The sequence below is a fragment of the Oncorhynchus gorbuscha genome, linkage group LG01, assembly GCF_021184085.1.
Source record: "Oncorhynchus gorbuscha isolate QuinsamMale2020 ecotype Even-year linkage group LG01, OgorEven_v1.0, whole genome shotgun sequence".
Lineage (NCBI taxonomy): Eukaryota > Metazoa > Chordata > Actinopteri > Salmoniformes > Salmonidae > Oncorhynchus > Oncorhynchus gorbuscha.
This window is the reverse complement of record NC_060173.1, coordinates 89,330,922-89,356,992: the sequence shown is the minus strand read 5'-3', so window position 1 is coordinate 89,356,992 and position 26,071 is coordinate 89,330,922. Positions and strand designations below refer to the sequence as shown.

The following is a 26,071-nucleotide window of genomic DNA, read 5'->3' as shown; positions in this document are numbered from 1 at the left end:
TCCATTAGCGGGAAAACACCATTATCAAAAGTGATCGCAAATACAATGTCATGATCGTCGTCAGGGAAATGACCGGACCAAGGTGCAGCGTGGTGAGCGTACATGTTCCTTTATTAAGAATGCCGCCAACAACCAAACAAGAAACACGACCATGCCACTTCCTAGGGCTATACAGGCCAGTAAACAAAGACAACTACCCACAACTAAGGTGGCAAAACAGGCTGCCTAAGTATGATTCCCAATCAGAGACAACGATAGACAGCTGCCTCTGATTGGGCACCACACTCAGCCAAACACACAGAAATACAAAACATAGAATGCCCACCCCACATCACACCCTGACCTAACCAAATAGAGAAATAAAACGTCTCTCTAAGGTCAGGGCGTGACATACGATTATACGATTTTTATTGTGAAAGTGCATTTAGGTGAAAATTATCTTCCCCAAATTTGAAACTCACACGCTGATTATATATGCCAGTTAGGCGCTACACCCCTTGTAAAGCAGATTAATGTGTCCCCGTGATAAACAAATTCTATTGACAGAAATCTGATTTTTGAGGTAAGAATAATTATTTTAACAAAATGTCTTTTAGTGATGGCTTTGTAGTTCCATTCACCAAACTTATATAATGTTTATAACTAGTCTGTGTAGAGATATTTGATGCAAGTTAGCAATGCTAAAGTTTTAACATTTAGCTCAAATGGAAGCTAGCTAATGGCTGTAAGGGTCAGGGTTAGTTGTAACAACTTGTGAAAAAATGTTACAACTAACCCTGACTAAAACTGGATGTTTTGGTAAATGTTTTCTTTTACTTTCAGCATGCCTAGATCATGGAAAAGTAAGACAGACAGGGGAGTACCTCTCCACACTTTTAAAAGAGCATCAAGTGATGTAACAGAGCAGGGGAAATCAATCTGATTGGTTGCAAAGATGTATGGCATGTGTCATGTGACGCTGTGCAGATTCTGCAGGGAGAAATAGTAGCTACTGGAGAAGGGGTTGAGCGAACTTGCAGGCTTCTGTAGTGGAGACAAAACATTTTTCTACCCTGCCTAAAAGAATGGCAAGAAGCAAGCCAAAACAAACCACACTGACCAACAACACATTTTTGACTGCCTTCATGACATGTGAACACTGGTGTGGAGATAATACTTACTGACTTTATTGTCCCCATGGGGAAATTTTGTTGCAGTGTCATGTACACATTTACAGTGGCATTTAAATACAAAACAAAATTGACAATACAACTTTCATACCAAGAAAATAAATAAAACCTTTTTTAAAGATGAGCCTGCTGGCCTTACGGAGTCAATAGGAATATTAGCCCGAGCTATTTAGGAGGGATCTGGCACGAATGATTGTCTCGTTCTGTTTTTCCTGCTGAGGGGTGCCCTATACCTGCGGCCAGAGGGGAGTAGTTCAAATTCCAGGTACAGGGGGTGGCTTGGGTCTAAAATGATTTTGTGAGCCTTGCGGAGGGCCCTGGCCTTAAAGATCTCATCCAGGCCTGTCCGTTTGACTCCAAGTACCTTGCTTGCTGTGGTGATAATCCTCACCATATTTCTCTGGCTGACAGTGGCATTGCCAATCCAACAAACTATACAAAAAGTTAAAATACTCTCAATGAAAGATGTGTAAAACAGAGTCAGTATAGTACAATTAACATTAAAAGATCCCAGCTTTTTGAGAAAGTACAGTCTCTGACTCTTTTCTTTAGATCAGGTCTGTGCATTTACTCCTCTGAAGCATATTGTCCAAGAGGACACCCATACATTTGTATTCCTCTACAATCTCTATGTTCTGACCTCTTATAGATGTTGCAGAGGTAGGTGTTGTATGCTTCCTGAAGTCTATGCACAACTCTTTGGTCTTAGCTACAATGCTGTTAGTCACCGCAACAGCCCTAGTTATGGCTAGGGTTACTGCTGTAAGTACAATGTATTAGGGTTAGAGTTAGGGAAGGGGTAAGGGTTAAGATTAGAGCTAGGGTTATTGATATAATTACAATGTAATGTAGTTTACGAAAGTCCAATCAGGATGGCGGGTCTGAATGCTCATTTAACTTCATCCAGTCAGCATAACAATTCACTTTGTTGACTATTTTCCTGATATCAGGGAACACCCACATTAAGAAACACCCCGAACTGCATTCTGAAATTACACCATATTCACCAATGGGCGTAAATCTTTGGATTTATTTATGTCAACTACCTGCCATCACATTATCTGGCACCGAGGATCTTCCCACGGAGACGAGGCCATTCCCGAAACGATTTAATAAATTGTCATATTGCATTCCATCTTTGTTGTCCATTCAGTTAAGCCTGTGCTCAATTGAATTACCTTTCAGGGTTAGTACTTTCAATTTAACCAGTGGTCATCAATCATCTAGTCACACCCAATCTCTACAGCTTTAGTTATTTCCTAAAACAGGTGAGCTGCTTTCACGTATCCTTTGACTTCAATTGAGCGTAAATGAAGAAGATGCTGACAATGGAGATGTGCCCAGTGTGTGCCGGTGTATTTGACAATAAAACCTTTTAAAACATTTTTTACTTGTATGGGTTTGGTGGTTTAGTCTCACCTGTGTGAGTGAGGCGTGGAGCGTGGTGCAGACCGGGCACTGCGTACGCTGCAAGGGTCTGTGTCGGGAACCGGAGGGGACACACTACCACCGTCCGCCTCGATTTCTGGCTTCAGGCTGGGACGGCTGCCCCTCTTTTCCATCCGCATCCTGGGATTCAACACACAGCTGTTCATTTTACACATCAGCCTGTGGTGTGTGTGATACATCAGTGTGTGTGTGTGTGCACGCGTGTGTGTCGCAGGGTTGGGTACACTCTTAGAAAAAAGGGTTCTTAAGCTGTCCCCATAGGATAACTTTTTTTGGTTTCAGATTTAACATGGAACGAAAAAGGATTCTTCCAATGGGTTTTTTATTTTTAGCTTTTTATTTCACCTTTATTTAACCAGGTAGGCTAGTTGACCAAGTTCTCATTTGCAACTGCGACCTGGCCAAGATAAAGCATAGCAATTCGACACACACAATAACAGAGTTACACATGTAATAAACATAACACAGTCAATAATACAGTAGACCAAAAGTCTATATCCAGTGAGTGCAAATGAGGTAAGATAAGGGAGTTAGGCAATAAATAGGCCATGGTGGCGACGTAATTACAACATAGCAATTAAAACACTGGAATGGTAATGTGCAAGTAGAGATACTGGGGTGCAAAGGAGCAAGATAAATAAATAAACACACTATGAGGATGAGGTAGGTAGATAGATGGGCTGTTTACAGATGGGCTGTTTACAGGTGCAGTAATCTGTGAGCTACTCTGACAGCTGGTGCTTAAAGCTAGTGAGGGAGATATATGAGTCTCCAGCTTCAGAGATGTTTGCAGTTCGTTCCAGTCATTGGCAGCAGAGAACTGTAAGGAAAGATGACCAAAGGAGGAATTGGCTTTGGGGGTGACCAGTGAGATACCTGCTGGAGCGCGTGCTACGAGTGGGTGATGCTATGGTGACCAGCGAGCTGAGATAAGGCGGGATTTACCTAGCAGAGACTTGTAGATAACCTGTAGCCAGTGGGTTTGGCGACGAGTATGAAGCGAGGGCCAACCAACAAGGGCGTATAGGTCACAATGGTGGGTAGTGTATGGGGCTTTGGTGACACAACGGATGGCGCTGTGATGGACTGCATCCAGCTTGTTGAGTAGAGTGTTGGAGGCTATTTTATAGATGACATCACCGAAGTCGAGGATCGGTAGGATTGTCAGTGTTACGAGGGTGTGTTTGGCTGCATGAGTGAAGGATGCTTTGTTGCGATAAAGGAAGCCAAGTCTAGATTTAATTTTGGATTGGAGATACTTAATGTCTGGAAGGAGAGTCTGGAAGGAGAGTTTACAGTCTAACCAGACACCTAGGTATTTGTAGTTGTCCACATATTCTAAGTCGGAGCCGTCCAGAGTAGTGATGCTGGACGGGCGAGCTGAATGCGGTCAGTGATTGGTTGAATAGCATACATTTTGTTTTACTTGCATTTAAGAGCATTTGGAGGCCACAGAAGGAGAGTTGTATGGCATTGAAGCTCGTCTGGAGTTTAGTTAACACAGTGTCCAAAGAGGGGCCAGAATGGTGTCGTCTGCATAGAGGTGGATCAGAGAATCACCAGCAGCAAGAGCAACATCATTGATGTATACAGAGAAGAGTCGGCCCGAGGATTGAACCCTGTGGCATCCCCATAGAGACTGCCAGAGGTCCGGACAACAGGCCCTCCGATTTGACACACTGAACTCTATCAGAGAAGTAGTTGGTGAACCAGGCGAGGCAATCATTTGAGAAACCAAGGCTGTCGAGTTTGCCAATAAGAATGTGGTGATTGACAGAGTCGAAAGCCTTGGCCAGGTCGATGAATACGGCTGCACAGTAATGTCTCTTATCGATTGCAGTTACGATGTCATTTAGGACCTGAGCGTGGCTGAGGTGCACCCATGACCAGCTCTGAAACTAGATTGCATAGCGGAGAAGGTACAGTGGGATTCAAAATGGTCGGTAATCAGATTACACAAATTACGTAATCATTACATAATCAGATTAGACAAATTAAGTAGCTGTCATCAGCCCAGATGCTGATTACACTTTGGATTACTTAATCAAATATCAATATGATAATGTGATAAATATTTGTCTCATTGAGAATATTTGTCTCATTGTTGAGTGGCCAGTGGGCCAGGTGTGTCCTGGAAGCCTACTAACCCAACCAGTCAGAATGCAATGGGGAACGCATTCTCTGATGTTGGACCATTCTCCACCTGCCTGTGTCGTGGACTAGTCATCGTATTAAATCTGTGCAGTGATCTTCTCCTGTGTCATTGCCAATTTAATCAATCTGTCATTTGCAACTTGAATTAATCCAGCTCAACCGTGTGTGTGTGTGTTTCTCACCCTTTCCCTTTCCTCTTGGCACCATCCACCAGGTTCCTTACGGCGCCTCTTCCTGATTTGGACATGTCAGGCCTCTCAGGTGTGTGGATTGTGTCGCCTGGTGCAGGAGACTTCCTGTGGGGGCTTCCAGCAGGGCTGCTCATGATAGACTGTTTGACAACGTCACTGCTGAGCACCGTACTCTGGTCAAACCGCTTGGACCGCTCCTCCAGGAACCACTCCCCGGTCACTACCTTCAGCTCTCTGTCAACCAGAGACACCATCAGACAAGAACCACTGACCTCTGACCCCTGTACAATAAACTAACCTCCCAACTTTAACCCTGGCTTTAACCGTCTCTAAAGGTGATGTCAAAAAGTTCTGAAAAGGATGTCACAGAGCAAATGCAGAGTGATTAAAAACAAATAGGAGGCATCTGTCGCTCATTAAAAAAACTCACACACTCACACAAAGCCATAACTGTTACTCGTGCTAAACCATGGCCTGATGCCTTTGCCCAGACTCACGAGACTTTGGAGCAGATGGAGCACTTCCACTGCTTTCCTTTAGGGGGCATTACGCGGCAGTCGCTGCAGACACGCTGTAGGCACTCCTCACAGAGCTCCCCACGGTCGAAGATCAGGCCCAGGCCCTTCAGGCAGCGGGCACATTGACGCTCCCCAACCTCCTGGGGGCAGCGTGAATCCTTATGCCTGATCTCCACCAGCTCATTCTTCAGCTTCCTACAACAGGGAGAAACAGAGGAAGAACACTTAAGTTTGTCATTGTCACTAATGATTATGACCATGATTGTAGTAGTTGTGATGTTGTGGTCGTATTGTGATTGTAGCGGTACGAAAAATGATGATTACAATTTAAAAAATAATCATCAGTGGCGACCCGTCATTCAGGACACGTGAGCCCCACTTGTTTTAGCTGGAAAAAATACAAAAAAAATATTTATATAATAATATGTATACCGTAGCTAAGAAAGTAATACTAAATATATGTTGTGTAGTCAGCTGTTAGTAGCCCATGTGCCTCACCCTAATAATTTGTTCCCTTTCCCCCTCATAACATAGCCTACTGTTCTGACTTGGTAGTGCACATTTTAGAGAAATGTTATCAAATATTGTAAGAGCTTTCATTGTCTGCTTATATTCCCTCTTTATATATAATATGGTTCTGACTTGGTGTACAGGGAGAATACTGTAAGAACGGCTCATGTTCTGAATTCTGTCGCTGTACATTTCAAAAGTGCTGAACAAATAGTTATATTGACTATGTCCGTCTTAGCTCCCTCATTAATGTCTTGATCGAAATTACGGATTGCCTCTTATCCGCTCATTGTTCCTTTATGCCATAGTTTGTACATCTCAATTGTCAGTAGAAACCACATTTGTTTAAGCAAGTCAGCCATATTAAGCTATGTTTTTTAAAAAGGCAATAAGTGAGGCTGAATGAACTGTTTCGCTGCCAGACCAGGCTCCGCTGATTGCCAGGTGTAGCAGTTGTAAGGATTCACTCCGAGGTGCTGAAAAGAAAGTACTGCTGTTGGGACAGCTTTAGGTAGGCCCTAACTGTTTGTTGTCACCGTTTGTCCCCGTTATAGTGCAATTAATGTATTGTTTAATGTTGTGTTGTGTAGTGGCTTTGCTGGCATGCATCAAAAAATAAATAACTGAGTAAGGCCACATCAAGACTTACATGCTAAAATTGCTACTGATCAACATCTTCATCAAGGAAGGTGTAGTAGTAGATGTATTGTTGTAGTTTAGTGTATCGTATAATGATGATAATGATGACTTATTCTACCCTCACCGTATCCTCTTTTCCTCTCTCTTCCTCAGTTTCTCGTCCTTCTGCAGGACACTGAGGATCATCTCTCTCTCATGCTCCAGCAGGAACGAGAGGTTCAGCTCCTCAGCACTCTTCTCCATTGGTCCGTCACTCTCGAAACCAGCAAATCAGAGAAGCCGAGACGAGGCAGGAAGAGTGGTCACATGCAGGGCGTTCCGAGTGCAGCTACATGACCTCGCTGAGTGTTCCGTTAAGATTCTGTTAACGTTTTGTTAGCATTATCATGGTTTCTATGTGTGAAGCAAGACGTTCTCCACGTTCCCCAAGGTTTCTCTGTGTTCTTCTCCTTATCTTGTTTCTCTCTAGCGTCTAATACAAACCTTGAATCACACAGCAGTTACTCTATCCCCAGAGACTTGTCCACAGCCATTCTGATCCTGTGCAAAACACAACACAGCACACACTGTTGTTAGGGAATATCTCTGAAGTGAGAGACTGTGGCTGACCCTTGATGTTAAGATTCTGGTCTCACTTCCTATTGAGCTCATAGTTCATCTGCTGGTCTAATCACATTACCACAGTGTTGAAGCTCTTATGAACAGACAGTTGATGTTGATTGTCAGCAGGATTACCATAATAACTTCTACAGTCTGACAGCCCCTGACCATCCCCACATCACCCAGTCAGTCCATGCCTCACACCTCGGGCTTATCACACCATCACCTTAATACAGCAATCACGCTATACCAGTTAACCTTATCAAATCGCCAAATAAGTCTAATAGTGGTTTATACTCATTTAAGACGGCCCTAATGGCTACACACATGCATTCAAGCCCCCATGCACGCATGCCCACACACACACGCACAAAGTGTTAATTTGTGTGCACCTGTCCTCTCCTCTGATAATAAGTCCACTGGGTACTTGGCGTTCAGCGACGGTGCAAATGTCAGCCCATCCCCCTGTTGCAGTGCACCATGGGAATGCTAACTGGCTCATTACTGCATGCCACTGTCAACACTGAGTCCTGCTGTTATTTCAAAGACACACACACACACACACGCACGCACGCACGCACGCACGCACGCACGCACGCACACACACACACACACACACACACACACACACACACACACACACACACACACACACACACACACACACACACACACAGAGGATGGTCTTCTTTGATTGGTTCTAAAAGCAAAAGTATTCCAATGTTTTTGTCTATACAGCAGCTGTGCTATCTGTGTTGAGTCTGTAGTTGAGAAGAAACTGATTGCCTTTCCCAATTCGTTTCAGCAACATTCATCATACGTTTGTTGTCTAATCTATATGCACCCTCTATCCTGCTGGGGGGAGATAGATACGGAAAGGAATACGGTATAATGATTTTGTTTCAAGTGTTAGGTTTTGATCGTTCTCTGAATTACAACGGAGAATAATTGTGACTGAGGTGTAATAGGTTTATCCCCTAATGATTCAGCTTTTCAAGGGCAGATGTTCTGTTTTTAACCTGCTGACAGAGAGAGATGGAAAGGTGATGGAGGAATAAAATAATACAGGACAGACAGGTCAGAGAAGAGGAGGAAGGACTGAGGGTGAAAAAGACGGTGAAATTGATGTAGATAGAAGTGGAGAAATTAATCAGGGGGCAGACAGACTGAAAGGAGGTTGTGAGAGGGGAAAGATGGAGGAGAGATAACATGGGGAATAAAAAGGAATTAATCAGGGGGCAGACAGACTGAAAGGAGGTTGTGAGAGGGGAAAGATGGAGGAGAGATAACATGGGGAATAAAAAGGAATTAATCAGGGGGCAGACAGACTGAAAGGAGGTTGTGAGAGGGGAAAGATGGAGGAGAGATAACATGGGGAATAAAAAGGAATTAATCAGGGGGCAGACAGACTGAAAGGAGGGTGGGAGAGGGGAAAGATGGAGGAGAGATAACATGGGGAATAAAAAGGAATTCATCTGGGGGCAGACAGACTGAAAGGAGGGTGGGAGAGGGGAACGATGGAGGAGAGATAACATGGGGAATAAAAAGGAATTAATCAGGGGGCAGACAGACTGAAAGGAGGTTGTGAGAGGGGAAAGATGGAGGAGAGATAACATGGGGAATAAAAAGGAATTCATCTGGGGGCAGACAGACTGAAAGGAGGGTGGGAGAGGGGAAAGATGGAGGAGAGATAACATGGGGAATAAAAAGGAATTCATCTGGGGGCAGACAGAATGAAAGGAGGTTGGGAGAGGGGAAAGATGGAGGAGAGATAACATGGGGAATAAAAAGGAATTCATCTGGGGGCAGACAGAATGAAAGGAGGTTGGGAGAGGGGAAAGATGGAGGAGAGATAACATGGGTAATAAAAAGGAATTAATCAGGGGGCAGACAGAATGAAAGGAGGTTGGGAGAGGGGAAAGATGGAGGAGAGATACAAAAAAAGAGAAACCAAGGACAGAGTGAGAGAATGGAAGACAACAAACAAGAGAGAGAGAAGTTGCAAAACGTAGAATGTCTTCTGTCTCTGCCAACTAGAGGGGTGTGGACAATTTGCGTCATGAACAGTTCTTGTGCCTATAGAAATAGACGTGGCACGTGCGCAGGATGTTCCCCAATGCTGGAAAGGGCATCTGAGGGAAAAGGTTTAGTAACCCCTGCAATAAAGAACATTTCTTAATATGAAATGTTCTTTTGTAGATCCTTTTAATGAACCATAGAGTTTGTTTTATTCTGGTCAGCCGTATTATATTGGTAAAATTCTATAGGTATTGCTATTGCATTAATTGAAACGTTTAATCAAGTGAGCTACCTCTGGAACAGCTGGGGGTTCCCAAGAAGAGTATTGCAAACCACTGAGTGATTTAGTCAACCATTCTCAATTAACACAAAGTCTTTCACAAGACACTGTCACTGGCCATAGTCATATATTACATGACATAATATAACACAACACATTAGATAAACTGGAATGGCACTCTCACTCACAGTTGCATTAAAAAGATCAAATCAAATTGTGCGTGTATGTACACTATATTGCCAAAAGTATGTGGACACATTGCTCGTCGAAACTCATGGGCATTAAATATGGAGTATGTTCCCCCTTTGCTGCTATATCAACATCCACTCCTCTGGGAAGGCTTTCCACTAGATGTTGGAACATTGCTGGGGACTTGCTTCCATTCATATCTCTATCTTACTAACTGACTGATTTTTATGGGAAATGTTTCAATATGGTAATTAGAATTATGCGGGGGTGCGGACAATGACCTCCGGGTGTTTTGCGGACCTGCCTGCTCTGCCCGGGGGAACAAGGGGGGGGAGCAGATGGGCTGAGAATGGAGAGGAGAAAAAACACAAGGAAATCAAGATAGCAGTGGCAGCTGTACAAATAACTAATCCAAAGGGTTTTCCTTCTCAAACACAGCAGAAAGCTAACACAATATGATGCCCCATCACCTTATTAATTCAGCCACTTAGATAGCAAGTTAAACTTAGAATTCTGCGTCTTTCTCGCAAAATAAATATTAAATGCAGAAATAGCTTGCAGCGTTTTGTAAACGCAGATCTAATATGCTTCTTATTGTAATTTCTGCTTGGCATCAGACAAATGTTGTGCTTCAGTTGCACTTCTAAACCCGGATTGACAATTCACGAACAGGCATTCTGGCATTCTCCGGTTCCGGTTGGAGCGAGTGGTCGCATCTGCACTTCGCTCCCGCGGGTAGTATAACTTTTTCATTATATTTCAGTATATCACAACGGTTTGATTTGTCTAATCTTAGCAATTTCTTCTCAGCTAGCTACATAGCCGTCTTTGTATCAAAGATAATTGCGTAATTATCGTATTTCGCCGTCCTAACGTAGTCTTCACTAGCCAGCTAGCTAACGTCCACTGATTAGCTGCACTGGAGAAACTATTACACTCAACTGAACGACTTGATTAGTGTAGTGTTAGCTAGCTACATAGCTGCCTTTGCTGTCTTCGTTTCATCGTATCCAAGATAATTGTGTTGTTTAGGTTTAGAGTGTGTAGTCTTAGAGTGATTATCTTAATTTACCGAGGTTAGCTAGCCAGCTATTTGTCGTCCTTAACGTAGGTGACTCTGCTAGCTAGCCAACGCTAGCCAACGTCTTCTGTATAGAACTCAACTACCCGGTCGCATTCACAGGTAGTATCACATTTTCACTTCATTTCATTACAGTACAACGGTTTGATTTGTTTGATCGTAGCTAGCTACATAGCCGTCTTTGTATCAAAGATAATTGTGTAGTCTAGAGCGATTTTCTAGGTTCGCTAGCCAGCTATTGTCGTTCTTTTAACGCAACGTAACGTAAACAACACTGCTAGCTAGCCAGCTAGCCCCCGAATAGCAACACTGCAGAAACTATTACACTCAACGGAACGACTTGATTAGTGTAGTGTCAACAACGCACCCACTGCCAGCTGGCCTACTTCAGTAGTACTGTATCATTTTAATCATTTTAGTCAATAAGATTCTTGCTACGTAGCTTAACTTTCTGAACATTCGAGACGTGTAGTCCACTTGTCATTCCAATCTCCTTTGCATTAGCGTAGCCTCTTCTGTAGCCTGTCAACTATGTGTCTGTTTATCCCTGTTCTCTTCTCTCTGCACAGACCATACAAACGCTCCTCACCGCGTGGCCGCGGCCACCCTACTCTGGTGGTCCCAGCGCGCACGACCCACGTGGAGTTCCAGGTCTCCGGTAGCCTCTGGAACTGCCAATCTGCGGTCAACAAGGCAGAGTTCATCTCAGCCTATGCCTCCCTCCAGTCCCTCGACTTCTTGGCACTGACGGAAACATGGATCACCACAGACAACACTGCTACTCCTACTGCTCTCTCTTCGTCCGCCCACGTGTTCTCGCACACCCCGAGAGCGTCTGGTCAGCGGGGTGGTGGCACCGGGATCCTCATCTCTCCCAAGTGGTCATTCTCTCTTTCTCCCTTACCCATCTGTCTATTACCTCCTTTGAATTCCATGCTGTCACAGTTACTAGCCCTTTCAAGCTTAACATCCTTATCATTTATCGCCCTCCAGGTTCCCTCGGAGAGTTCATCAATGAGCTTGATGCCTTGATAAGCTCCTTTCCTGAGGACGGCTCACCTCTCACAGTTCTGGGCGACTTTAACCTCCCCACGTCTACCTTTGACTCTTTCCTCTCTGCCTCCTTCTTTCCACTCCTCTCCTCTTTTGACCTCACCCTCTCACCTTCCCCCTACTTACAAGGCAGGCAATACGCTCGACCTCATCTTTACTAGATGCTGTTCCTCCACTAACCTCATTGCAACTCCCCTCCAAGTCTCCGACCACTGCCTTGTATCCTTTTCCCTCTCGCTCTCATCCAACACCTCCCACACTGCCCCTACTCGGATGGTATCGCGCCGTCCCAACCTTCGCTCTCTCTCCCCCGCTACTCTCTCCTCTTCCATCCTATCATCTCTTCCCTCCGCTCAAACCTCCCACCTATCTCCTGATTCTGCCTCCTCAACCCTCCTCTCCTCCCTCTCTGCATCCCTTGACTCTCTATGTCCCCTATCCTCCAGGCCGGCTCGGTCCTCCCCTCCCGCTCCGTGGCTCGATGACTCATTGCGAGCTCACAGAACAGGGCTCCGGGCAGCCGAGCGGAAATGGAGGAAAACTCGCCTCCCTGCGGACCTGGCATCCTTTCACTCCCTCCTCTCTACATTTTCCTCCTCTGTCTCTGCTGCTAAAGCCACTTTCTACCACGCTAAATTCCAAGCATCTGCCTCTAACCCTAGGAAGCTCTTTGCCACCTTCTCCTCCCTCCTGAATCCTCCGCCCCCCCCCCCTCCTCCCTCTCTGCAGATGACTTCGTCAACCATTTTGAAAAGAAGGTCGACGACATCCGATCCTCGTTTGCTAAGTCAAACGACACCGCTGGTTCTGCTCACACTGCCCTACCCTGTGCTCTGACCTCTTTCTCCCCTCTCTCTCCAGATGAAATCTCGCGTCTTGTGACGGCCGGCCGCCCAACAACCTGCCCGCTTGACCCTATCCCCTCCTCTCTTCTCCAGACCATTTCCGGAGACCTTCTCCCTTACCTCACCTCGCTCATCAACTCATCCCTGACCGCTGGCTACGTCCCTTCCGTCTTCAAGAGAGCGAGAGTTGCACCCCTTCTGAAAAAACCTACACTCGATCCCTCCGATGTCAACAATTACAGACCAGTATCCCTTCTTTCTTTTCTCTCCAAAACTCTTGAACGTGCCGTCCTTGGCCAGCTCTCCCGCTATCTCTCTCTGAATGACCTTCTTGATCCAAATCAGTCAGGTTTCAAGACTAGTCATTCAACTGAGACTGCTCTCCTCTGTATCACGGAGGCGCTCCGCACTGCTAAAGCTAACTCTCTCTCCTCTGCTCTCATCCTTCTAGATCTATCGGCTGCCTTCGATACTGTGAACCATCAGATCCTCCTCTCCACCCTCTCCGAGTTGGGCATCTCCGGCGCGGCCCACGCTTGGATTGCGTCCTACCTGACAGGTCGCTCCTACCAGGTGGCGTGGCGAGAATCTGTCTCCTCACCACGCGCTCTCACCACTGGTGTCCCCCAGGGCTCTGTTCTTGGCCCTCTCCTATTCTCGCTATACACCAAGTCACTTGGCTCTGTCATAACCTCACATGGTCTCTCTTATCATTGCTATGCAGACGACACACAATTAATCTTCACCTTTCCCCCTTCTGATGACCAGGTGGCGAATCGCATCTCTGCATGTCTGGCAGACATATCAGTGTGGATGACGGATCACCACCTCAAGCTGAACCTCGGCAAGACGGAGCTGCTCTTCCTCCCGGGGAAGGACTGCCCGTTCCATGATCTCGCCATCACGGTTGACAACTCCACTGTGTCCTCCTCCCAGAGCGCCAAGAACCTTGGCGTGATCCTGGACAACACCCTGTCGTTCTCAACCAACATCAAGGCGGTGGCCCGTTCCTGTAGGTTCATGCTCTACAACATCCGCAGAGTACGACCCTGTCTCACACAGGAAGCGGCGCAGGTCCTAATCCAGGCACTTGTCATCTCCCGTCTGGATTACTGCAACTCACTGTTGGCTGGGCTCCCTGCCTGTGCCATTAAACCCCTTCAACTCATCCAGAACGCCGCAGCCCGTCTGGTGTTCAACCTTCCCAAGTTCTCTCACGTCACCCCGCTCCTCCGTTCTCTCCACTGGCTTCCAGTTGAAGCTCGCATCCGCTACAAGACCATGGTGCTTGCCTACGGAGCTGTGAGGGGAACGGCACCTCAGTACCTCCAGGCTCTGATCAGGCCCTACACCCAAACAAGGGCACTGCGTTCATCCACCTCTGGCCTGCTCGCCTCCCTACCACTGAGGAAGTACAGCTCCCGCTCAGCCCAGTCAAAACTGTTCGCTGCCCTGGCCCCCCAATGGTGGAACAAACTCCCTCACGACGCCAGGACAGCGGAGTCAATCACCACCTTCCGGAGACACCTGAAACCCCACCTCTTTAAGGAATACCTAGGATAGGATAAGTAATCCCTCTCACCCCACCCCCCCTAAGTTTTAGATGCACTATTGTTAAGTGACTGTCCCACTGGATGTCATAAGGTGAATGCACCAATTTGTAAGTCGCTCTGGATAAGAGCGTCTGCTAAATGACTTAAATGTAATGTAAATGTATATCTCTGTGGTCACCCCCAAAACCAATTCTTTCTTTGGCCGCCTCTCCTTCCAGTTCTCTGCTGCCAATGACTGGAACGTACTACAAAAATCTCTGAAACTGGAAACACTTATCTCCCTCACTAGCTTTAAGCACCAGCTGTCAGAGCAGCTCACAGATTACTGCACCTGTACATAGCCCATCTATAATTTAGCCCAAACAACTACCTCTTTCCCTACTGTATTTATTTATTTATTTTGCTCCTTTGCACCCCATTTTATTTCTACTTTGCACAATCTTCCACTACAAATCTACCATTCCAGTGTTTTACTTGCTATATTGTATTTACTTTGCCACCATGGCCTTTTTTTGCCTTTTACTTCCCTTATCTCACCTCATTTGCTCACATTGTATATAGACTTGTTTCTACTGTATTATTAACTGTATGTTTGTTTTACTCCATGTGTAACTCTGTGTCGTTGTATGTGTCGAACTGCTTTGCTTTATCTTGGCCAGGTCGCCTACCTGGTTAAATAAAGGTGAAATAAATAAATAAAAATACAATTTTATCAGCAAACAGCGCTCTGACTGATGTCTAGCTACTTTTCTCCGGTACTTTTCTCAGGTGTAGCCAGCCTATTTTTCTCTGGTAAAATGTAAGATTCAATTAAGTAAAACCCAAATGCGAACCCTTTCAATACACAGCTGGACTCAACTGCTCCCGCTTTCTCCTGTTGTGCTGTTTACAAACAAACACAGGACTGGCTTTAACTGTTCTGGGTAACTACATAAGCTTCATAATGTGAAATAATGAGATGGTGAAATAAAGACCGCGATCTGCTTTATCTCCTAACGTATGTTGACTGCAGGTATTCACTTCAAAAACAGCTACAAATGTTTAAATATACTGAAAAACTTCAAAGAAATTCTTTCAACGGTACTGGCGGTTTTGAAAAACCATCACGTGGCTATTTCCAAATACCTTGGCATACGGTATATACCGTATAGGTATACCGCCAAAGCCTACATAAAACCATCACCCTTCCCAAAGCACCCTTGAGTAACCCACATTTTTTCTGTGCAATGAAGACGCACAGCCACCTCCAGCAGATGTGTCTCAGCCCAGAGACAGAGGTGCTTGTGATCAGCATATCAAGTGGCACTGCGCTGCTCCTCCACAACAACTGATGGATGAATCAATAGTCTGACACTAAATGGCTGTTTGGTTGAGCTACGGACACTGAACATCAACGAGGTTTACCTTTGGTGTGAGTCGATCTAAGAATCCAACAGTACAATGAACTGAAGCATTTCTCCTGGATTCTGAGGACACACACACTTCACAGTGTACACCATGAGTTAGCATATCATGCTTCACTTGTGGGGAATTCTTTGAGTTACTCAGAAATGTTTTCCGCCAAGATTAGATCTGCAATGTCTTATGTATTTAAACATGTGTGTGCAATGTATTCCAACTTTGTGAGATGAAGGGTGTGTATGGATGAGTGAGAGTGTGTGTGTGTGTGTGTGTGTGTGTGTGTGTGTGTGTGTGTGTGTGTGTGTGTGTGTGTGTGTGTGTGTGTGTGTGTGTGTGTGTGTGTGTGTGTGTGTGTGTGTGTGTGTGTGTGTGTGTGTGTGTGTGTGTGTGTGTGTGTGTGTGTGTGTGTGTGTGTGTATGTGCACCAGTGTGTGTGCAGTCTGTGCACCCTCTTATACGGCAGGACTTATGGCACAGTGCCTTTGTTTCTCTCTGACTTAGGGGGAAGCCAAGCAAATATAGTTAAGCAATAAGGCCAGAGGGTGTGTAGTATATGGCCAATGTACCGCTGCTAAGGGCTGTTTTTAAGCACAATGCAACGTGGAGTGCCTGGATACAGCCCTTAACCGTGGCACATTGGCCATATACCACAAACTCCCGAGGTGCCTTATTTCTAACGTAATTAAAGCAGTAAAAATAAATGTTTTGTCATACACAGGGTATACGGTCTGATATACAGTACACTTTCCACTGGATGTTGGAACATTGCTGCGGAGACTTGCTTCCATTCAGCCACAAGAGCATTAGTGAGGTCGGGCACTGATGTTGGGCGATTAGGCCTGGCTCACAGTCAGCGTTTCAATTCATCCCAAAGGTGTTCGATGGGGTTGAGGTCAGGGCTCTGTGCAGGCCAGTCAAGTTTTTCCACACCGATCTCAACAACCATTTCTGTATGGACCTCGCTTTGTGCACGGGGGCATTGTCATGCTGAAACAGGAAATGGCCTTCCCCAAACTGTTGCCACAAAGTTGGAAGCACAGAATTGTCTAGAATGTCATGCTGTAGCGTTAAGATTTCCCTTTAATGGAACTGGCGCAGGAGAAGAAGGCAGACGTTGTACGTGTCCCCAACTGATTGTGTTTTTTGGTTTGTTTATTTGCGTTGTTTGTAACTTATTTTATACCTGTTTTGTACATAATGTTGCCGCTACCATCTATTATGGCCTTAAAGAACTTCTGGACATCAGGACTGCAATTACTCACCACAGACTGGCAGAATCTTTTAATGAGTCTGATGAGCCCGATGCAAATTATATACTGCTTTCTCGGTAACAGGCCAAGATCCCAGTGATTTGCGTGAAGAGGAGACGGAGAAAAAGGGTCCAGAGGGCAGGCTGCCTTCTGAGGATTCGTAGGCGATCGAATAAACCCCCACTTCCTTACATTCTGCTTGCAAACATGTAATCTTTGGAGAATAAAATTGATAACCTACACGCAAGATTAAACTACCAAAGGGGACATTCAAAACTGTAATATCTTATGCTTCACAGAGTCGTGGCTGAACGACGACACTATCAACATACAGCTGGCTGGTTATACGCTGTACCGGCAGGAAAGAACAGCGGCGTCTGGTAAGACAAGGGGCGGCGGACTATGTATTTTTGTAAATAACAGCTGGTGCACAATATCTAAGGAAGTCTCGAGCTATTGTTCGCCTGAGGTAGAGTATCTCATGATAAGCTGTAGACCACACTATCTACCTAGAGAGTTTTCATCTGTAGTTTTTGTAGCTGTTTTACATACCACCACAGTCAGAGCCTGGCACTAAGACAGCATTGAATTAGCTGTATTCGCCATAAGCAAACAAGAAAACGCTCACCCAGAGGCGGCACTCCTAATAGCCGGGGACTTTAATGCAGGGAAACTTAAAACCGTTTTACCAAATTTCTATCTGCATGTTAAATGTGCAACCAGAGTGGGAAGAAACTCTGGACCACCACTTTTACTCTCCACACACAGAGATGCATACAAAGCTCTCCCTCGTCCTTCATTTGGCAAATCTGACCACAATTTTATCCTCCCGATTCCTGCTTACAAGCAAAAATTAAAGCAGGAAGCACCCGTGACTAGATCAATAAAAAAGTGGTCAGATGAAGCCGGACTGTTTTGCTAGCAGAGACTGGAATATGTTCCGGAATTCATCCGATGGCATTGAGGAGTACACCACATCAGTCATTGGCTTCATCAATAAGTGCATCGATGACGTCGCCTCCACAGTGACTGTATGTACATACCCCAACCAGAAGCCATGGATTACAGGCAACATCCGCACTGAGCAAAAGGCCAGAGCTGCCGCTTTCATGGAGAGGGACTCTCACCCAGAAGCTTATAAGAAATCCCGCTATGCCCTCCGACGAACCATCAAACAGGCAAAGCGTCAATACAGGACTAAGATCAAATCATACTACACCAGCTCTGACGCTCGTCAGAAGTGGCACGGCTTGCAAACCATTACAGACGACAAAGGGAAGCACAGCCGAGAGCTGCCCAGTGACACAAGCATACCAAACGAGCTAAACTACTTCTATGCTCGCTTCAAGGCAAAAAACACAAACATGCATGACAGCACCAGCTTTTCCTGAAAACTGTGTGATCACGCAGCCGCAGGGCCAGACAGATTACCAGGACGTGTACTGCGAGCATGAACTGACCAACTGGCAAGTGTCTTCAATGACATTTTCAAACATTATCACTTAATTACACGCCTGCTCTGTATGAGTTTATACTCAGACTTCACAACACACACACTGTCATGTATGTACATGTGATCATTTGTACTTGCAGTTGACCCATGATATCAGATACACATTATTTTACCCCATCACTGCCTCAGTGTGCTAATATATTATACACACAGATGAGCATGAGTGCACGCACACGTACGCCCACTGATAAATATGATTACACCACACACACACACTGATACACACACAAACATGCACTCACAAACATACATTCTGTAATCTATAGTAAGACACTCCATCTGCAATACCAGCCAATATCCAGACTACTTCACAACCTGGCAGCCATAGAAATCTATAGCATATAAAATGTGACTCAAGTAAGCAGCCTAGAAGAACAACGATGTCTGTTGACTCAATACATGAATTAATTTGATTTGACCTTGTGCCATTAATTCTGCTATTGTGTCGCACTACTGTGTCTACAGTACCTGTCTCTTTACGTCGGACTCCTAAATGTCACAAAAGCAGGTGCTGTGTTGTGTGGGAGTTGAAGCCCTCCTTCAGCACACTGCTTAACCGTAAACACACTAATAGCAAATACAACATCCAGGAATGTCCAAAATTCAGCCTCTAACCAGAGGTACCGCACTCTGCACTAACATGCTGACTACACCGCTCGCGTTGCGTGCACGAGCGTTGCAAAATAGATTTCAACACACATTATTCAATTATTGCGACAACGAGCGTCTGCGTTGCCAAGTGCTAAAATAGGAGTCAGTTTTAATTGTGACGCTGATCACGGTGCAAGTCCTGCCACTCCCATCTTCTCATGTTTATAGAAGTAGATACCCACGTGCCATCTCCTCATTGGTTATACCCACGTGGACGATTGAAAGGCAACTGAGTTTGTTGGTTGTTGTGGTAATACAATGAAAGTTTAGATGACAATCACCATTTAAAGTCCAAAGAAGAAAAAGCCTGGAAGGAGGAGAGATGACAAGAAATTATTTGGTTGACCGTTTTATGTGTGGATTAATTATCGGAGTAGAGGACCTTGTGCATTTCAGTTAAAATAACAATTCAACTTTATATCCCAGGACAAATTAGATAGCAACTGCTAGCTAGCTAGCTAAATTGACATAAATGTTTAATGCTTTTCGACCTGTCCCCGAATTAATATAATTGGCTCAGAGTTTGTCTTGATATTTTAACCTGCTTGTCATGATCGCGTTTGGTGTGGGGGGACAAAATCAACTTGCGCACGATGGCGCACCGGTTTGGATACGGTGTGCTGAACTCTTCATACTCATCCATTTTATAACACTTGATACTCGTAATCGGATTTACTTGTGATCGTAAAACCTCAAAGTGTGCTTTAAATGCCGATAAAGCCTATACCTCAAGTGCCTTTTACTGCGCTATCACTCATAGTGACTTATGTTCCTTCACACACTGTTCAAAGGTAAACGATCCCAACAGATGAAGATGCACATGATTTACTTACTTAGTCCTATTCATTTATCAACGAAATAGGCTGATACTAGTGCCTGTATTTATTCCAGACACAGATTTAGATGAAGGTAGGCTAATTCGCTTGCCCCATGCTGTTTCATGTTTGAGAGGAACTTCTCTCCCGACACTTATGCCATAACATTTGCACAATTAAAATAAACAATCTACATTTGTAATTTTATTTTCGAATAAACATGCCTGGACGAGAACAAATAATAATAGCAAGCGAGCTTGGGCTTGGATCACGAAATAACGACAGACGTCATCAGCAATGGACTAATTATATGGACAGACAAAGTAACCTACTAAACAACACCATGTAGACAGACAAAAACAACCATATGGCCTCAGCAAAGTCACCCGGAAATAACTAAATTTAACAACAATGACTAGTTACAGATTCTGATTTATACACAATATTTGGAGAAGGGGAGACTTCTGCCCCGATACGAGTGAGTGAAACAACTCCACTAGTGTCTGTTTGGGGAAATGAGAGCAGAGGGAGAGCGGTTTGTTCTAATCCAATCATTGCAGCAGGCTCAACCGCTACCCCGACCGTTTCTTTACTGACACAATAACTAAACAATAGTTGTTAGAGCACACAGCGCTTCACACTGTTTGAGTGCAAGAGCAGCTGAAAATTACTTTTTTCTTATCGCGGAGAACTACAAAAAATATGTGTCATAATTGTATTCTGAAAATTCACCATATCCGTTACAATACTCATTTTGTCCGAGTACTCGGCACACCCCTAATCTGCACTCAACCAATAAAGCCAGAGCTATGGCAAGTGCTTTTAAATCTGACACTTGAGTCCGCAGTGCTGTTGCTTTTGCAACTCTTCTATTATCTTTCTCATTTACATTTACATTTACATTTAAGTCATTTAGCAGACGCTCTTATTCAGAGCGACTTACAAATTGGTGCATTCACCTTATGACATCCAGTGGAACAGTCACTTTACAATAGTGCATCTAAATCTTAAAGGGGGGGGGGGTGAGAGGGATTACTTATCCTATCCTAGGTATTCCTTAAAGAGGTGGGGTTTCAGGTGTCTCCGGAAGGTGGTGATTGACTCCGCTGTCCTGGCGTCGTGAGGGAGTTTGTTCCACCATTGGGGGGCCAGAGCTTTTTACTTCAACTTTATCGTGATTCTGTTTCTCGAACTTCTGTCTCCAAAACAGCAAATTCTCCAGTGTCAAATCAACACTGAGAGTGTTACATTTAACACTGGTCCAGTGTCTATATGGGTCCACACTTTTCAGCATTAAATTAACAAAGTGTAAAGCCTTATTTGCATATTTCCCAGAATAACCATTACTGTATTTGTTAGTGACAGAGAAATGTTTGTTGCATTTATCTATCATTCATTCAGTCATCTGGCCTTTACCAAGTAAGATCTTAAGCAAATATGTGATTAGACAATTTTTTATTATTTAATATAATACAACATATTTCTTAAGGCCTTATTTTGAGGTGTGCTGAAACTCATGGTTACAGGCAAATTCAGACATATACGGTATGTCACATTATGCTGGCTTGCTAAGTGATGTGTAATTCCTATTGGAATCCAGCCAGAGTGGGGCTATCCAACACTTTGAATGTTCATTCACCCACAACATGCATTCCGAATGATTGCTGGGTTGGGAAGGGTAAGATATGATTATACGTAAAGCATCTAAACTTGAACAACCATTTCAGTAAAGGGAGCAATAAATACAAGTAACAGATTAGGTTAGTTATAAAAAATGTTATTTATATTTGAGTAGCATAATTTAACGTAAATTAACGTACATGCATAGATACATAGATATTGAAACAAACAATTCTAAAAAACAACCTGCACTAAACATGCTAGGAATTGTGATGATGAGCGTGGTTTCGGTTTAATACTAGTTATTAACACCAGCACAGGGATTATTTTACACCAACAAGTGTTAATTTAACACCTGAATCAACACTAGAAATGTTATACTGAAAAATCAACACTAGGTACCAGGCCAATTTGCTGTGAATGGTTAACTAATTGATTCATGTCATTGATTTTTCCACTAATCTATTGTTCCAGGTCTAAATCAGTTCCTTACAAGAGGGGAAGGATAGAAACCAGCAGAGCAATGCTGCAGACCTGTAGGCCCAGATCTGAATACTCTGGGTCAAGACATAAAATAAATACTGAGATTTCTTGGTGTAGCGTGGGAGTAGCAGTGGAGGGAGTTTCCTACCCTTTTCTGCATTATGCGGTACAAGGCTACAGTTCATGGTCTGACTAATGGTTTATCAATAGCGTCCATTCCACTGTGGGCAGAAAGGAATGAGTCACCAGAACATGTGTGACTTCTTGAATGGGGATCTATGGTAACAGAATTCAGAATATAGAAGCAAAGTATCCGGTGTCTCTTGTTCCATCATGTGGGTTCCGACTACATTTACGTCAGAGAGGGAAAGGACTGTGCCGATACCTGGGTGACTAGCAGGTGATACCTGCTGATGAATTGGATTTATGTAGCTGTTTTCGAAGGGCTCAGTCATTTACAGGCGGGTCACCTCCTCCACTCCCAATGTGTAGCATCTGCCTAGGTGACGCAAGGCAGCCTTGTTAGCGTCAGACTACTCACCCACTACATTCGTATCATCTATCAGCAGGGCCCATCTCTGGGCCCATTGCAGTGTGATTTTGAGCCAAGGGTATGGAGTTATTGTTGGTTCCATTATGTGGTTTAAAACTACATTCACTATCTGAGAGAATGGACTGTGGACACCCAGGAGACATTTTGTTTCACTGCAGCAGGTACAAGTGGAGAAAGCTGCATCCATCTACCTATTACACACCACAGGAGTGTCAGAGTGACCATGCTCCAGTTGACAAGAAGCAGAAGAACCAGATTATATTTTGTGTAAAGTAGAGTAAAAACAATCCAACTATTAATGTGAACAGGAGATAATTTAGACATCCAGTACATTATAACACACATACACGAGCACACACACAATTAAAAACAAAATAAAAACTATAAAAACTCATTAAGATTGATTGTGTCTATGTCCCATCAAATGTAATACACTTTTCAAAGAGCATTTCAACCCCTCCCCCTCCCCCAGTTCTCTCTCTCCCCTTCCTACTTTTATTTTCCCTGCTTTTAGTCTTTGGGCATAGGCAGGGGAGGACTGGCCATCTGACATTTCGGGCAAATGCCAGATGGACTGTTCCAGTTTTAGCCTAGTGGACCTGTCTTACTTGTTTTTTTTTTATAATCAAAATTATAATTATCTGGCTAAAAATGTTGTCTCAAGGAATAAAATAGGCCTGTGTGGGGGCCTCGAGGGAATAAAATGGGCCGTTGTTTAAGAAATGCCCGAGCGGATTTCTAGTCCCAGTCCGTCCCTGGGCACAGGGCTGTTGTGTAGAGAGCTCTGGTATTAGGATCAGTGCTACAGTGATACAGACAACAATAGTACACTATCCTCTATGTGCGTGTGTTTGTGTGATAGTACTGTGTATGTGTGCCAGTGTATGCATGTGTGCCCATTGTGTTAGTTTGTATGTGTCACTACTAACGTGTACGTAGTGCTTTTGTGTGTGTGCGCACCTATGTGTTTGTGCATACGTGTGCATGTCCGTGTGTACTGTTAATGTGAGCGTGTGTACTGTAACTGTGGGCATGTGCGCAATGCGCATTTGTGCTTGTGTGTGTACCCTAAATGTGGGTATGTGGGTCACTCTGCGTCGTCTTCCCATGGATCCCATGGAAAACATAGCAGATCCCAGCAAGGCATCAGTGTCTCAGCCTCATTATTTCAGAACAAATTTATCAGACTTTAGAGACTTTCTTTGGCCTTAAATCAGTGGGTTTTTCGTTCTAAATCAAATATATTTCAGCTCACAGATTTTTTCCCCATTCATCAGCAGATCCAGCTTCAGAGAAGCAGATCTATTTTACCAGATAATTTCATTGTGTTTGACACAGAGATGTATAATGTAATGCTCAAGGGTTTAAGGGTTTGTGAAGAGCTGCTTGAGGGTCATGGTGGTCTGTCTGTCTCATTAATATTTATCACACAGGAAAGCATTCTCTCCTTAAAGATTCTGCTTTTTCTTACTGTTCATGTTTTTGGTTTAATTATGGCTATTAATACCAACACTGGGGTTATTTTACACCATTGACTGTTCATTTAACACGTACAGAGTTGATTTAACTCCTGAATGAACTCTAGAAATGTTACACTGAAAAAGCAACTCTAGGTAACACATGCCAATTTGCTGTATATTGTTATTAGCGTAGCCTATGTTCTAAATGTATAACTGGTCTAACTCTATTTTCATGGTAGTGTGTAAGAAATCATTTCTGACTGTATGGCTGTACAGTCGTGGCCAAAAGTTGAGAATGACACAAATATACATTTTCCCAAAGTCTGATGCCTCAGTTTGTATGATGGCAATTTGCATATACTCCAGAATGTTATGAAGAGTGATGAGATGAATTGCAATCAATTGCAAAGTCCCTCTTTACCATGCAAATGAACTGAATCCACAAAAACATTTCCACTGCATTTCAGCCCTGCCACAAAAGGACCAGCTGACATCATGTCAGTGATTCTCTCGTTAACACAGGTGTGAGTGTTGACGGGGACAAGGCTGGAGATCACTCTGTCATGCTGATTGAGTTCGAATAACAGACTGGAAGCTTCAAAAGGAGGGTGGTGCTTGGAATCGGACCGTCTCCTAAAGTTGATTCAGCTGCGGGATCGGGGCACCACCAGTACAGAGCTTGCTCAGGAATGGCAGCAGGCAGGTGTGAGTTCATCTGCACGTACAGTGAGGCGAAGTCTTTTGGAGGATGGCCTGGTGTCAAGAAGGACAGCAAAGAAGCCACTTCTCTCCAGGAAAAACATCAGGGACAGACTGATATTCTGCAAAATGTACAGGGATTGGACTGCTGAGGACTGGGGTAAAGTCATTTTCTCTGATGGATCCTCTTTCTGATTGTTTGGGGCATCCGGCAAAAAAGGTTGTCTGGAAAAGACAAGGTGAGCGCTACCATCAGTCCTGTGTCATGCCAACAGTAAAGCATCCTGAGACCATTCATGTGTGGGGTTGCTTCTCAGCCAAGGGAGTGGGCTCACTCACAATTTTGCCTAAGAACACAGCCATGAATAAAGAATGGTGCCAACACATCTTCCGAGAGGAACTTCTCCCAACCATCCAGGAACAGTTTGGTGACGAACAATGCCTTTTCCAGCATGATGGAGCACATTTCCATAAGGCAAAAGTGATAACTAAGTGGCTCGGGGAACAAAACATCGATATTTTGGGTCCATGGCCAGAAAACTCCCCAGACCTTAATCCCATTGAGAACTTGTGGTCAATCCTCAAGAGGCGGGTGGACAAACAAAACCCCACAAATTCTGACAAACTTCAAGCATTGATTATGCAAGAATGGGCTGCCATGTGGCCCAGAAGTTAATTGACCCCATGCCAGGGCGGATTGCAGAGGTCTTGAAAAAGAAGGGTCAACACTGCAAATATTGACTCGTTGCATCAACTTCATGTAATTGTCAATAAAAGCCTTTGACACGTATGAAATGCTTGTAATTATACTTCAGTATTCCATAGTAACATCTGACAAAAATATCTAAAGACACTGAAGCAAACTTTGAAAATTAATATTTGTATCTGAGCTATAGGTCTGAGCTATATGGCCAAAACATTATGTCAACCCCCAAAATAATGCCGTTATTTTACCGTTTCTGAATTCTAAACGTCTTAAAATGGCAAGTTTTATGAGTAGTGGATGACCCTAGGATTGCAAAAAATGAATTTAATGTAGTTTTAATGGTCTTTCTCCATTTTGATTGTTTTATACTCAACCAAACTAGGGCAAAACAGTAAAGTAGTGTAATTGTAGAAGTTTTGATTTATTTAGCATTGCATCAAAATATCGTAATAGATGGTATTGTAAAATGATCCATACCTCTATACGTTAATATACAATATGTCATCCATTTTACTGACTTGTGTATTAAAATAATGTACTGCTCTGCTCCATTGCCTTCTCTGCTGTTAAATGAATATACTATACATCCTCTGTGTGTGTGGTGAGAGTTTCCAGGCTGTGTCTCTCGCTGCAGTGGTTTCCTCCTAAATATTTAATGCCACTCTGACAT

At 44.1% G+C, this 26,071-nt stretch overlaps 1 protein-coding gene across 3 annotated transcripts in view; it reads right to left on the bottom strand.

Annotated features, from left to right (window-relative positions):
* LOC124045290 (synaptotagmin-like protein 5) overlaps positions 1–26,071 on the bottom strand; it is a 66,697-nt gene that overhangs the window by 18,243 nt on the left and 22,383 nt on the right. For all 3 annotated transcript variants that reach the window (XM_046364586.1, XM_046364597.1, XM_046364593.1), the window contains exons 2-5: positions 6,755–7,170; positions 5,461–5,676; positions 4,955–5,197; positions 2,589–2,738 (exon numbers count right to left, since the gene is read on the bottom strand). In XM_046364586.1, the coding sequence (XP_046220542.1) occupies positions 2,589–2,738; positions 4,955–5,197; positions 5,461–5,676; positions 6,755–6,873 (728 nt within the window). In that variant the 5' untranslated portion in view covers positions 6,874–7,170. The remainder of the gene's footprint in view (positions 1–2,588; positions 2,739–4,954; positions 5,198–5,460; positions 5,677–6,754; positions 7,171–26,071) is intronic.